At 37.1% G+C, this 14,533-nt stretch overlaps 1 protein-coding gene across 6 annotated transcripts in view; it reads right to left on the reverse strand.

Annotated features, from left to right (window-relative positions):
* SSH2 (slingshot protein phosphatase 2) overlaps positions 1-14,533 on the reverse strand; it is a 246,584-nt gene that overhangs the window by 83,051 nt on the left and 149,000 nt on the right. The window contains exon 1 of one of the 6 annotated variants that reach the window (XM_061389507.1): positions 4,827-9,365. The exons of the other annotated variants lie outside the window; for them this stretch is intronic. Within the exon in view, the coding sequence (XP_061245491.1) occupies positions 4,827-4,849 (23 nt within the window). The 5' untranslated portion in view covers positions 4,850-9,365. Of the gene's footprint in view, positions 1-4,826; positions 9,366-14,533 lie in introns of those variants that run through there. 6 annotated transcript variants of the gene reach the window in all.

Raw genomic sequence — 14,533 nt, forward strand, 5'->3', positions numbered from 1 at the left:
ATAACCTCTAGTATGCATACAACAGTCTCTAACATACATAACTTCACCATAGTCACGACTAAAGCAAAGGTAACTCACTAGCCAGGACTAGTCACCATGCCTCAGCCAAAGAGCTGTCTAGGTCAACAGGGTAAAATAGTCAGCCGTTTGGTCTCCTGGGAACTGGAACAAATAGGTTTCAACTTGGGAATTCCCTGGTGTCAAAAACACCAGGATCTGCCTGGTATAGTCCTCCAGCAAGGTCTAGCTGACAGCCTCTTAGACCATCATCCAGCAAAGAAAGAACCAAACAGGGACAAAACTGACTTGTGTATTTAAAAAGAAAAAGCTTATGGAACAGGGATTTTATAATAAGGATTGTGTTAAAGTGTGTCAAGGACATGGTAATCCAGGTAACAGAGGAATCTCCTTGGGTGGACATATTCTGTAAGGGGACCCTAAACCTGGACTCAAAACAAAGAGCCTTAGGAAAATATCTTAAAGAAAAACACAATTGCCCTTGAAAGAAAGCTAAGAAGACCCTAATAACAATCAGATGTTTTTGGTACCTCCCCAACTGTCAGGGAAAAAAATTAAATACATTTAAAGAATTCAGTAAACATGCTTCTGAAATGTAAGTATAACAAATAGAAATCTATTTATTTTCATTCAAAGGAAACTGCACATTGCAATTATGAACATTTCCACTGCAGGAAAGATAAGCAGATGTTGGATGTTTTCCCAAAGTTTTTAGTGTCACTGAAGAGGCCTACATTTTTTTCAGTTTCATGGTCAATGCTAAAAAGGCAACATTTAGAATGCTTTTTCTCTTCATACATATTTGAACATTTCTACAGTGACATATTTAAAGAACAGTCAGTAAAGAGAAAACAAACATACAGCTTATATACCATATTTGTATATTCACTTTCTAGTATATACTTCTAAACTAAAAGCAACATAAGATACATATTTAATACTTTAAATAGGATGAATTGTGAAAAAACTCCACTCTTGTTTCCTCTGCATTAAAACCCTACTCAATGAAAAATAACTGCATTTAAATATTCTCAACTGACACTGAAATAATCCTTTTGGAGGAAAAAATACTAAGATTTAAATAAATAGTTTCATTTCTAAAGGGTGTTTAATTTCTAAGACAGAGAAACTGATCTGAGTTTTCTCGTGGCTTTACATGCAAAATGCAGATTTTTTTTTTTTTTTTTGCCACAGCAAAGATGCACTGGATAAGGGTCTAAATAAATAAATAGCGTGATATGGCAAAAACGCAAAAATGCCACATAACATTTGATTGCTCACAGTTCTAAGAATTTGTAACTATACATTGTAGGCTGTGGAATCTGGCATTAATAGCAAAGAATGGTTTAACGGGTTGGCGAATTCTTGACCCTCAGAACACAACACAAAGAGCACACTCATTCCAATAAATATCTCAGCCCAGGGCAGCGGTCCCCAAACCTCTCAACGAGCTCTTTATAATTTAATAAGTATCTGGATTAAATGTATTTAGAAAGTCTCCTAATTCTTTTGACAACTTTCCTTCAAAGCAACAACTTTAAGTCATTTCTGCCTTCCTAGAGTGCAAAGCACCAGAAATACTGTACACCAGTACTGCTTCTCTTTTCACTCACCAAATAGGTTGTGACTATTTGCTGAAGAACACAAACATTCAGGCTTTACAGCAATATTCCGTTTTCTTTATGCAAATACCATTCTTAGATTATCTACTCCAAGATTATCAGACAGAGAGAATTCAAAAGGCTGCATAATCCTCAATAGAGAGAAAATGGTAGGTCAAAATCTTTCACTGTGGGAAAATCATGAGTGTTTGTTTAAAAATGGATAAATGAATCTCACTGGTAAGGTTAAATAGCTTAAAAACACCTTACTTAATTTCTAAGTCAAATGCCCACAACAGTCTATTCCAGGTTCTTAATTTGGGGTGAGGGCAAGGTCATTACATTCCTTTGAGGATTTAGTGAAAACTATGGCTTTTTCCTGCAGAGAAATAAATGTACTAATCATTGATCTACAGACCCACTTTTTCAAGTGATTTCATTGTATTCATGAACTTAGTCTAAAACTCTGGATTAAAGGAAACTTTATTAATAGTTGCCCTGAAGAGATGGGCAATTGGGAATCAACAGTACCCACCTCCCACCCTGTCATCTTTTAGCAGATAACAACTCAGCTTTAACAAGAGCCAAACACTGAATGACTGGTGCTTAGATTTAACTTTGAAGCCAGAGGAAACCCACATGAATAGATAAGGCTGGGACTTTCTAAGGGTCTTCTATTAATATAATACTTTGGACTCCTGCCATTCTAAAGCACACAACGGGCAAATCCTATGAAAAGACCCTCTTACCTGCCCCATAATGCTGCCTCCTTTCCTATGGAAATCCCTCTACAACCAACTTGCTTATATCACAAAGATTCCCAAGCATTAGGCTGAAGTTTACCTACTGAAGCCCTGGAGTACCATATACAAAAGGGTTTCAGCACAATAGAAGATTTTGGACAAGATTTTGAAATTCATTAAAGTCAAATCTGACTAGTGAAGTTTTGCTTCCCTAAATCTGCTGGATACTCTGGAATTTTTTAATAGCTACCCAGAGCATGCCATTTCATGCAGCATGCCGTTACAGTCCTTGTATTCTAACAGTGTGAACAATCCAACATCGCTAATACATTAAACACTGCTTTATGTGCTAGTGACTCAGCATGAAGGAAATGACCAGATTTAGGTTTTTTTGATCTTATGATTTTAGAATCCATGCTACATGGGAGAGAGGATTAAAGTCAATGTATAACTACCATGAAGGCTAATGTTTGTTTAAGTTAGCAATCTTTATCTGTTCCTATTATGTTCATAAATACAGTTGTCTCATATTGTTTATTTAGATTGCCTGTCATACCTAAGAAATGGTTTTATTTATTTACACCAAATGTCTACCCTTTAATTTGCAGCTCAAAAATTTTATCAGTTTACTGACCATTTTCTCTAAAGCAGCACTCCTTCCAGGTTACTTTTCATTTTTTGTTTTGCTTTACTTTTTATTTATAACTGTATCATAAGCTAATTAGTTACAATAGTTTATTTACATTCTGGAATGTAAGTTCTAAGAGCTCAGAGTTAGTCTTTTTGGATCATTCCCAGTGCCCAGAACATTGTAGGTGATCAATACATGAATGAACAGGTATTTACCAAATAGAGATACAAAATTAATCAGAGTAAATATAGCACAGTAAAAAAGCATGAGATATAAAGAGGACTTGGATGTTAGTCACTGCTCTTGAATTTATTAGTTACATAACCTGAACAAGTCATTTAATCTCTTTGAACGTCAATGTCTTTCCTTTAAAATGATGCAAAAATATTACTTCAAAGGATTATAGGCAATAAAAGAAGTAAAAACTTGTTGCAAATATTAATCATTATATCCCAGCAGTTATTTTTGGAAAACTGGCAGAAAATTCTGTAAATCAGATCAATTTTGAGAAAGTAAGTTACTGTTACCTAACCCTTGGTCTCGCAGAACTGCAGAGGCAGAATGAAGTAGTGAGGAAGCACCACATGAGAAGGGGTGGACTGGAATCTCACTTATCAGCTGGCTGACCTTGAAAAAAATCTCTCAACCTCTCTGAAGCCTACTTTTCTGATCTACTGATATAAAATGTGTGTGAGGGGGTGCTACCTCAAAAGTGAATTGTTTGAATCAAATGTTAATTATGAAAGCACTTTTTAAACTTTAACACAGAATATTTAATTTTAGTTAAATTGATTACCTTCCCTTAGAGAAAATCCTAATCTTGTTTGTTTCACCAGAGAAATGGAAGGAAATAGTATTATAGAATGTGTTCACATGGACTACAGACAGAGTATAGGTACTCCCAATTCTTTCTGCAAGTTCTCCAACTTTGGTGAGAGGATGGAACAGAACAGGAAGAGACAGAAAAGGAAGATAGAAAATGGAAAGCGAAACAGGTTCAGAAAGACACAAATTAGTAGCAAAGAATAGGTAGCAAGTGGAATAAGTAGCGAAGTTCTGACCAACTGTGAGTCTATTTAATTTCATACCCAAGGTCACGGCCCATTTCATGGATGTGTGACTTGTGCAGCCACATTAAGGCGGTGCTTGAAAGGGCCTTGCACTTGCTTCAATGCTCTAATGCTTTTTGAACGGGGGCCCCCTATTTTCATTAGCTGCTGGGCCCTGCAAATTATGTAGCTAGTTCTGCTCGCAGTCTTTCCACTAGACTAGAGGACAAGGACAATAGCTTACAACCTTAATGACTGCATACAAAGACCACTGCTAACTTAAAGGACAATTATTAACAAGTAGACTTTTAATTCAGAGAAGGCAATGGCACCTCACTCCAGTACTCCTGCCTGGAAAATCCCATGTATGGAGGAGCCTGGTAGGTCGCAGTCCATGGGGTAGCTAAGAGTCGGACACGACTGAGCGACTTCACTTTCACTTTTCACTTTCATGCATTGGAGAAGGAAATGGCAACCCACTCCAGTGTTCTTGCCTGGAGAATCCCAGGGACGGGGGAGCCTGGTGGGCTGCCGTCTATGGGGTCGCACAGAGTCGGACACGACTGACGTGACTCAACAGCAGTAGCAGTAGCAGACTTTTAATTAGGTTGGTGATCACCTATTTGTAGTATCTGAATTCAGAAGTTAGCAAAATACCTAGTAAAAGCCATTAATTAAAAAGCAGCAGACCAAATTAGAAATGCAAATATTATTTGCCTTTCCTATTTTGTGGCCCACCACATTCTAATAACGGGCCAAATGGTGATGTTAGCAAGTGAAATACCTGAAGCTCATCTGACGTTTCATTCTGAAATCCAACAAAAGACCCGAGTGACTGTGGACTACCTTCAGTTTTTGATCTGGTTATCTGCTGCCTCACAGTACGCAGAGCAGAGTGACAGCGCCACAGAAATCGTCCCTGGAGTGAAAGCCCTAACGCAATCCAGTTCAATTAAATCACACCCTTTAAATAACGTTTTGTTTCTTTCCTGCTCCTTCGGACTGAGAGACAGCTGGTGGCTTTTCTCTGATTGAAGCTGAAAGGCTGAAGCTGATGAACTGAACATTTCCCACAAGGCAATTCAATTTTTGATGCCTCCCTTTCCCCCCTTAAAGCCAGACTGACCCCACACTGGTCCATTGTGACCTTTGGACTCCTTATCAGTCACCTCCAGTCTCCGATAGGAGTTGGACTGGCCAACCCACAGACGTCCACTCTCCAGTGAACAAAGGCTCGCTATGTAAAAGAGACAAGCTGTAGGCAGCGATAACTATCTGTAGAGAAGGTGCTGAACTCATCCTCTGTGTTCCAGCAGCATGTCCAGGACTGCTGCCACTACAAAACAGTGAAACTTCACCCCAAAACTTTCTCTGCCTGTGATTTAAACACACACCTTAATTAAGGAGAGAGCTCAGTTTCAAACAGAGGCAGGCAACCAACGTTAATGAATCCAGCAGGCAAGTGCGGCCTGCGTTCTAACATTCTTTTCTCCTTCCAGTCTTTTTTTCTTTAAGTTGGCCAGAAGCCCCTCTGGATACTGTTTAGATCTGCACAGACATTCAAAGTAAGATTCTTTAAGAGCTTTAGAAAATGCATACAACTCTTCTCCTTTCTCCTATATTCAATACTCAAAAAGCCTTAAAGATGAAAACTTTTTTTTTTCCCCAAGATTTTAAATGGCTTGTTCCCTAAAAAGTTTCTCTCTCCAACTTTGGGAAATATACACTGGCTTTTACAAACCAGATGAGGAAATTCTAACTTCACAAGTTTAGTTATGAGCATTAACAAACTAATATATATGATCATTTTTTTAGACGGTTGGATGGCATCATTGACATGAATCTGAGCAAACTCGGGGAGATAGTGAAGGACAGGGAAGCCTGGCATGCTGCAGTCCATGGGGTTGCAAAGATTCGGACACCACTGAGCAACTGAACAGCAGCAGCAGCAATCCTTAGTAAGACAGAATTTTAGGAAATCTCAATGCCACTTCACACTTCCTAAACAGAAAACAATGAAATGCTGTTCAAGGTTAATTTGCTGCAGGACCCTAAGTCAGTCAGTTATCTTTTAGCTCAAAAATCCCTAAATCAAAAATGGTGATGATTTTAGAATAAAAAAAAACAACACAGGGCGCAAACCCAAATTCACAAACACTACGTGTATATTCAACACCATCTACGGATAATTAGTTTTTCCCTCATCTTATCAATGTACTATTATTTCATCTTCTGGCAAGTTCCACTCAAATACCTTACAAATCATTTTCCATCAGTGACTGGGTATGAAAGCGATTCCTGATAGGAAAGACAAATAAGGATCAATTTTCCTGCGTCTTCAATTGGTTCAGATGAATTGAAGGATAAAATTGCTTCTACCTTGATTTTACTTTTTATTATTTCAGGAGCACTATGAAAATGAATTACTAAATTGCTGGAGGTACAGTTACTAAAATTGTAGACAGGTACAACATTTTTGGTGAGCAAACTGGCAGTCTGTACCAAAAGTTCTAGACATAGGTATACCCTTTGGTCTGGCAATCCCAGAATTGAATTTTAGGGTATTTCCTTCAGGGACATGTGCAAAGATTTAGACACAAGGATATTCATTCAGTGAGGCTTTGTTTATAACTGCAAAAAAACTGAACACAATCAAAATGTGCAACAATAGGGCAGAATTCAGTTCTATGGAAAACAAATAACTCTCAGAAAGGATATGAAAGAAACGCATTTGAGGACAATGGCAGGATGTTCCCAATATGCTTAGTGAAAAAAAAAAACAAAAAAACAGATTACAAAGCAGATGATAGAAGACAATCGCATTTTTAAAAGGATATACATACAGAGAAAGTTGTGGATATTAACAGAACAGTAAACATCTTCGGAAAATAATAAGGGTAATGCTTTTTGGGGAGAGGAGGATTTCTGATGTTTCTTATCATAAGCATGCATTATCTGCAATATTAAAAAAATAGCCAATACTTTTGCTTTGTTGATTTTAAGTACCAGTAAGACCAGTTCCATTAAGAAAATTTCTCACTCAGGACAAGTTCACTTTTAAGCTGAGTAGGTGGTAAAGAATGAGATATTATCAACTTTACAGTGCATCAGGTAGGCAAGTTTTTAAAGCACAGAGACTCTCCCTTTGAAAAATGTCCCCAAATTGACTTGCAAGACTGCCATAAAGAAGAGCACCGATATTCAATATTTTCTGGTTGATTTTGACTTTAATTGAGGGAGAGATTAGGTGTTGTCACTTCTTTAAAAAGCATCGTAAACATTCTTACGACATGATCATTTTCGGACTAAAAGGCATGTAACTTTGCTGGGAACTTCTCCAAGTGTCTAAAACGGCAATGAAGACGTCCAGCAGTGTGAGCACAGTGGACTTCCATCGTAACTGAGGTGGACCACAGGTGAGGCACAGGGTGAACAGGCCCCAAACCCATTCAGAGCCAAGACGAAGGTAGGTTTCTCAACAGATGTGCTCAAATGTATTTCCGAGGAGGTAAGAAATAAAGGAAGAAGAGATCATAACAAGCCAGTCTACAATCATCAGTGTTTCTTTAACCTTGGGGAGAAAAAATTACCCTGGGTTTAAATTCATTTCGTTAGAATCACGAAATGGAAACATATCCAGTCCCAGTCTGCCATTCCTCTCAGTGCAGGAGAGCATAACAAGGCACAGTCTGCTGAATCTTCAGTAGCTGCAGTAACTCTTCTTTCAATCAGTATTACTAAACTATCATACTTTGGGCCTTATGTAACCTGGCATTTATACAATTCTTGGTCTTTATTTTTTAGTTTTTGGTTTGTTTTCAGTTTTACTGAGATATAATTGGCACACTGTACAGCATGATGACTGGACTTAAATAAATCATGAAATGATTATCGCAATAAGTTTAGTGAACATCCATCATCTCGTACAGATACAAAATTAAAGAAATAGAAAAAATGTGTCCTTGTGATGAGACTTGGCCTTTATTAATTGATGTTTGATCATAGGCTTACTCATATATGTGTAAAAGAGCCTCCTGTCCACTAGGATGGTTTTTCTATGTATACTTAAAACTAAAGGGCTGTACATTGCCATTGCCTTCTCCGTACATTGCTTATAGAACGCTAAATAAGATGAACCATTGACAACCAGGCCATTAAACTGGTAGCCAAGCCATTAAGAACAAAATCAGCACACCCTTCCCCCGATAGCTCACTCCACTGTAAATATCACAAGCCCTCTCTTGGTGCCAATGGGAACCACCCTGCCCACCACATGGTGCTGATGTAACCGAATCTAGAGCTCAGCACCTGGAGAAAGCAGGGAAGGAGGTTTTGCTTTGGGTTACTTGAATGTGTTTCTTTCCTCCCCTATTCCCTTCTTCCTTTCTTTTTAACCATAAAACCACTAGCAGATAGTTTCGTGATTTCTATTCTCATGCTGCCTATGGGGATTTCACAGTGCACTCCCAGCCACTGGTACTGATTCAACAACAGCCTTTGTAAAATTGGCAGCCTTCCTAAATAAGCTATGTAGAGTCTGCAAATGCTGGTTACTGTGCTGTGTAGTCTGTGGGTACTCGATAAAAACTTGATTAAAATTCTGCCCACATGATATATCCAAAATATACTCAGAGCTATTTTCTAAAGAGCATGATCGGTCTTTACAAAAGTCTTTCTGGATTTCTCCTTCCTACCACAAATGATTAACAGCAGTCATTCACTGACTCTCTATGGCTGTGACATCTGCTACATCAGTCTTCCTTTTCTCTCACGGCTCAAGTACCCCTTACCTCTGCTTATACTAATCAAGACATGTAAGAGGGCCAGAAATAAAGGTCAGATGTCAAATCCTACCATAAAATCTTTACTAATCGGCTCATTTACAATAACTTTTTGTCCTCTGAATACTTAGAGCACCAATCGCACCATTCGTCTGGCACTTAGCTGAATTGTGTTCTTATTTATCCTTTAATTAATCTGTCTTATATCTCTCAACAGACTGAGTATCCTCGCCACAGGAACCATGTCTTGTATTTCTTTGTATATCCCACCCTTTGCCAGAATATGACAATGATGCAAATGATGGCATTTCTCCTACCAGGCTGTCGCACCACTCTAATTCTTTCTCCTATACTCTGGTTCATGTTCAAAAGGGCAAACATACTAGCTGTCATTTACTGAGTGTTTACTGTTTGCCGTACTTTATAAATATTACACTTAATTAACTTAAATTAACTACTTTTCATGCTAAGTTGCTTTGGTCGTGTCCGACTCTTTGTGACCCCATGGTCTGTAGCCTGCCAGGCTCCTCTGTCCATGGGATTCTCTAGGCAAGAATACTGGAGTGGGTTGCCATTTCCTTCTCCAAGGGATCTTCCCGACCCAGGGATCGAATCCAGTCTCTTACGTCCTCTGCATTGGCAGGTGAGTTCTTTACCACTAGCGCCACTTGGGAAGCCCAATTAACTACATTAATTAATATTAATAGACACTATAAGCTCCATTTTATTGGTGAGGAAACCAAGTGTTATGGTGGTTATAAGTTGAAGGTCGCTCAGCCTGTAAGTGGTGAAACTGATTGAAACTCAAGTTTGTTTCATTCCACACACCAGACTATTACTATCAGCCACAATAACAAGTGACAAGACACTGAACGAGTGATCCAAGATACCTTTTAAAAATTTCTAAATAGAATATTTAATGAAAGGGATACTTTAAGAATTGAGTGTGAAATTTCATTGGGGAGGAATGAGCATCACAGAGGTGGGGTTGATAAAATGATCTACACCAAATCTGGTCAAAGAAATGACCAAAAAGTTCAGTTTCATACACTGTCAGAATCTGTTTCATTCCCCTCCTGGGAAGAAAAACTGACACTGAGAATTCACATTACCTCATAGATGTTCCAACTTCTCAAACTAAATTTTCCCCCCAAATAAAGATGATATAATAATAGCAAATTAAAATTTTTTTGGTGTTCATAAGAACTGGATATATTAACTTTGAGAGAAACACAGTAATTTAAAGATGCCTGGAACAGAGGAGAGTTCCAAAGAAATGACATCTCTCTTAAGAGCTCTATGTTAAAGTGATACTTATTTAAAATCAGTGAAGAAAAATGAGAAATACTCATATTCAATTTATTCCTTATGAAGATCAACTGGCTTTTATTATACAAAATTTAAAGAACAAAGATGAGACACACAACTAAGAAGTTAAGCTCATAAACCTGTTCAGCCTTCTGTTGACATTTCTTAGGTTGTAAACAGGCCTGTCTGTGGCATTAAGTTTTAAGAATACAGACACCACAGAAGACAAGCAATGTCAAGTCCACAATTAGAATTGTTAGGGCTTGAAATATGCTGTTACGGATCATGAATAGCCACATGAATCTTTGTCAGTAAACAGTAAGTACAAATGATGAAAGCAACAATTATAACTGAAATTTTAATTTTTCTTTCTTATTAACTATCTCTAGCCCTAGCCCTAATAAAATGAAGCAGATATTACTCCCCCCAAAAACATAAGCAACAATTTGAACCATTTCAAAAAATGTCATTATTAAAAATAATAATAATAATTCTGTGTCTTCTATAACTGGAAAACCGAACTTACAATTAAAAAAAAAAAAAAACCTACTCTAGTACAGGCTAACACTGAGGTTTCTCTTTACTGGAGAGTAATTCAAGCCTCTGGATTCTGTAATTTTAACAGACACACAACTAATGCCAAATCCCTCAGGTGACTAAAAAAAGGGTCACAGCCCTCTGAAAACAGATTAATGCAGAAAACAAGAGTGGCCAAATTCCCACAACCTGCAAAAAGGAAGTGAGCCCAAATAAGCCCTTTGGTGTGCAGTACTAACAATCTATTTATAAATCATTTACTACATCCTTTCCAAATCACAGGAACACCTAAAAAACGCCTTGATGCTTTTAGCATATTTCTTCAAGTTAAACCTAATTACGTTAGTGGAAGCAACATCCTGTATAATTCTAACAATGCAAAGCTAAATCTATCTGAAAGTAGTTAGGATACTAATTATTATTATTAATTTGCTTTCATCTTAGTAATCCAGAAGGGTTTCCCAGGTGCTTCAGTAGTAAAGAATCCACTGACCAATGACACGGTGATTCTTTCGATCCCTGGGTGGGAAAATCTCCTGGAGGAGGAAATGGCCACCCACTCCAGTATTCTTGCGTGGATAATCCCATGGACAGAGGAGCCTGGAGGGCTACAGGTCGCAAAGAATCAGACACGACTGAGCTCGCACACACGTAGGAATTCAGAAACATTGTGTGATAGCATCTACACCACTATTCTCTAGCCCCAAGGCAATTTTACATACGGTAATTAAGAAGATTCACATTTACTGGAGAAACCCAAGTAAGGACAGAGCAAGAGGATCTGCAGTTTAGCCCTTCTATTACTCCAAGATCCAACAGCTCTTGGAGCCAGAAAATGACAACATCCTTAATTATCTGGCTTTGGGCAATGGTTTCTCTGTAAATCTACAGAAATTGCCCCATTTCAGGAGTGATTACAAGTGAGCACACAATCTGAAGAACAGTAATTCAGAAAAAAAAATTAATTAAGACTTTATCAAAGAAATCTTGACTTGAGTGCATCACGACCTCACTATTCCTGCTCATCTTCTTTATGCAGTTAGTGGCCAAAGTTGAGGGCTTTCTCCCTCTGTTCCAAGCCAATTATTGCTCTACTTACTTCAAAGCAGCCTAAGTGTGGGTAAAGTCACACAAAGTTATTACTACTAATAAAAACACAAATGTACCTTTTACTCTGACAATTGAAAATTAACTTCTTTGTATTTGAAGACTGTAACACTAGGAGATTAATACACTTGATGCAAACTTAATTGATAACACTTTACACAATATTTTACCTTTTAAAGTTATATTACCTACCTATTTAAGGATCAGAAACAATCACGAAAATGGTATTGATTCAAAATAAAGAGACATCTCATGTCTTTAAAAACTATCAACATTATTATTAGTCTCTTTATCCACCAACCAGAGATAAAAAGCTCTTAAATCATAAATGAATGTGTGGCTTCAGTAACTGAATTACCAATTATTATAACTATGTTTTGTCCATTTCTGAGAGGAGAAATCTAGATTTTAAAGTAGCAAAGATGATAAAGACACTTATTAAATAGAACAAGGAAGTTAAAAAATATAAAGACAAAACAATATCATAAAATTATAACACTTAGTGTAGGACCTCTTGGTTCTAGGCTTTTAAAGTATAGAACTGCTGCTAAAGAACTGCTTTAGAGCTAGAAAAAGATGGGAGACTATACCTAAATCATTCTACACATCATATACCAGCTGGACAAAGATAACACCAAAGATTCAACAAATATCTGAGAAAAAAATCTTAAAAGTATTAGTAAACCAATTCCAGCAGTATGTTAACAAGTAATGCAAACAGCTTTAAAGGACGATTCAACTTTCGCAACTCAGTTATGTCACTGCATTGCCAAGAAAGGGGGAAATATTATCCTTCCAACAGAGGGCCAAAAAACATCTAATCAAATTCAGTATCTGTATCTAATTTTAAAATATTTGAAATTAGGAATAGTAGGAAATGCCCTCAGCTTGATACGTGATCTATGCTGGAACTTATAGCACACAGTACATCTATTCAGAAAACATAAAAAGCATCCCTTTTACAATGGAAAACAAGACCAGGAGCATTGCTACTCTTTAACACACTAAAGCCTAAGCTGAAGCAACAAAGAGTTACACTCAGAGAAAACTCATTTACAGATGATATAATCATTCACTCAGTAAAATCAAGAAAATCAACTAAAATATCTATTAGATATAAGGACCAAGAGTTCAGCTAGGTGGTCTGATATAAAAGCAAATATAAAAAGCAGTTTCACTACACACCTATAAATTAGACTAATTAGAAAAAGTCATGGGAAAGAAGAGCTTATTCACAAGAACAACAAAAACTTTATAAACAACTACCCATGAATATACCTAATAAGAAATGTCTAACTGTTATATGAGGAAAAGTGTAAAATTTAAATGAAGGGCATTTTAAAAACAGTGAATAAACAAACACATATCACATTCCTCATTGGGAAGGCTCATTCTATAAAGCTGTTAATTCTCCCCAAAACTAGTTCAGTACAATTTAAATCAAAATCCCAATAGGGTTTTTAAAAGTAGGATTTGGCAAGTTGTTTCTAAGACTTATCTAGAAAATAAGCAAGGGTAGCTAAGATAGTAAAACACACACACACTGAGGGAGGCCTTGCGATGCAAGATATCAAAATGTCTACTAAATCTATATTAAGTAACAGTGTGGTAGTGGTGTATGAGAGAAAACTTTTTAATATATAATATGAATAGCATTTCAAATCAGGGAAGTGAGACTGGACTAAATAAATGGTACTGGACTCAACGACTATCCATTTGGAAAAAGGTGAAGTTAAAGCTCTACTTCATACAATAAAAACAGCGTGTCTTGTTTCATTGTGTTTCACTTTACTGCGTTTTGCAGATACCACTTAAAAAAAAAAAATGGAAGGTTTGTGGCAACCCTATGTAGAACAAGTCTATTTGTGCCTTTTTTCAACAGCATTTGCTTACTTCATGTCTCTGTGTCAAATTTTGGTATTTCTCGAAATATTTCAAACCCTCCACTACCAAAAACATCAAGACTTGCTGAAGGCTCAGATGATGGTTAGCTTTTTTTTTTTTTTTTTTCAATAAAGCATTTTATAATTAAGGTAAGTTCTGCTTTTTGTTACACACTTAGTAGACTATGGTGTAAACATAACTTTTATATGCACTGGGAAACCAAAAAATTTGTGTAACTTGCTTTAGTGTCACATTCACTTTATTGTGGTATCTGGAACTGGATTCACATTATCTCCAAGTCTGTCTGTAAAGATAAATTCCAGTTTTAAAAAGTGAAATAGTTTTACAGTGTAGACACACTGCTGCTGCTGCTGCTAAGTCACTTCAGTTGTGTCCGACTCTGTGTGACCCCCCAGGCTGCCCCGTCCCTGGGACTCTCCAGGCAAGAACACTGGAGTGGGTTGCCATTTCCTTCTCCAATGCAGGAAAGCGAAAAAATAAAGTGAAGTCGCTCAGTTGTGTCCGACTCTCAGCGACCCCATAGACCGCAGCCCACCAGGCCCCTCCGTCCATGGGATTTTCCAGGCAAGAGTGCTAGAGTGGGGTGCCATTGCCTTCTCTGGTAGACACACTAGAAAAATACAAAAGAGTACTTTTATAATCTTGGGAGTGGATGGGAAGAGTTTTTTAAAAAGCCAGATAGAAAAATCATAAAATTATTGACAGATTTTACTACATAAAAGTTAAAAACTTTTATACAAGATACAAAATGAAAAAACAAGCACTAGAGCCAGGAAAATAATTGTTAAGCATATTCAGAATATACAGAATAATACATAAGAAAGGAAAAAAACAAATGCCAATAGAAAAATAA

This window comes from Bos javanicus, chromosome 19, assembly GCF_032452875.1.
Source record: "Bos javanicus breed banteng chromosome 19, ARS-OSU_banteng_1.0, whole genome shotgun sequence".
NCBI classification, from domain to species: domain Eukaryota; kingdom Metazoa; phylum Chordata; class Mammalia; order Artiodactyla; family Bovidae; genus Bos; species Bos javanicus.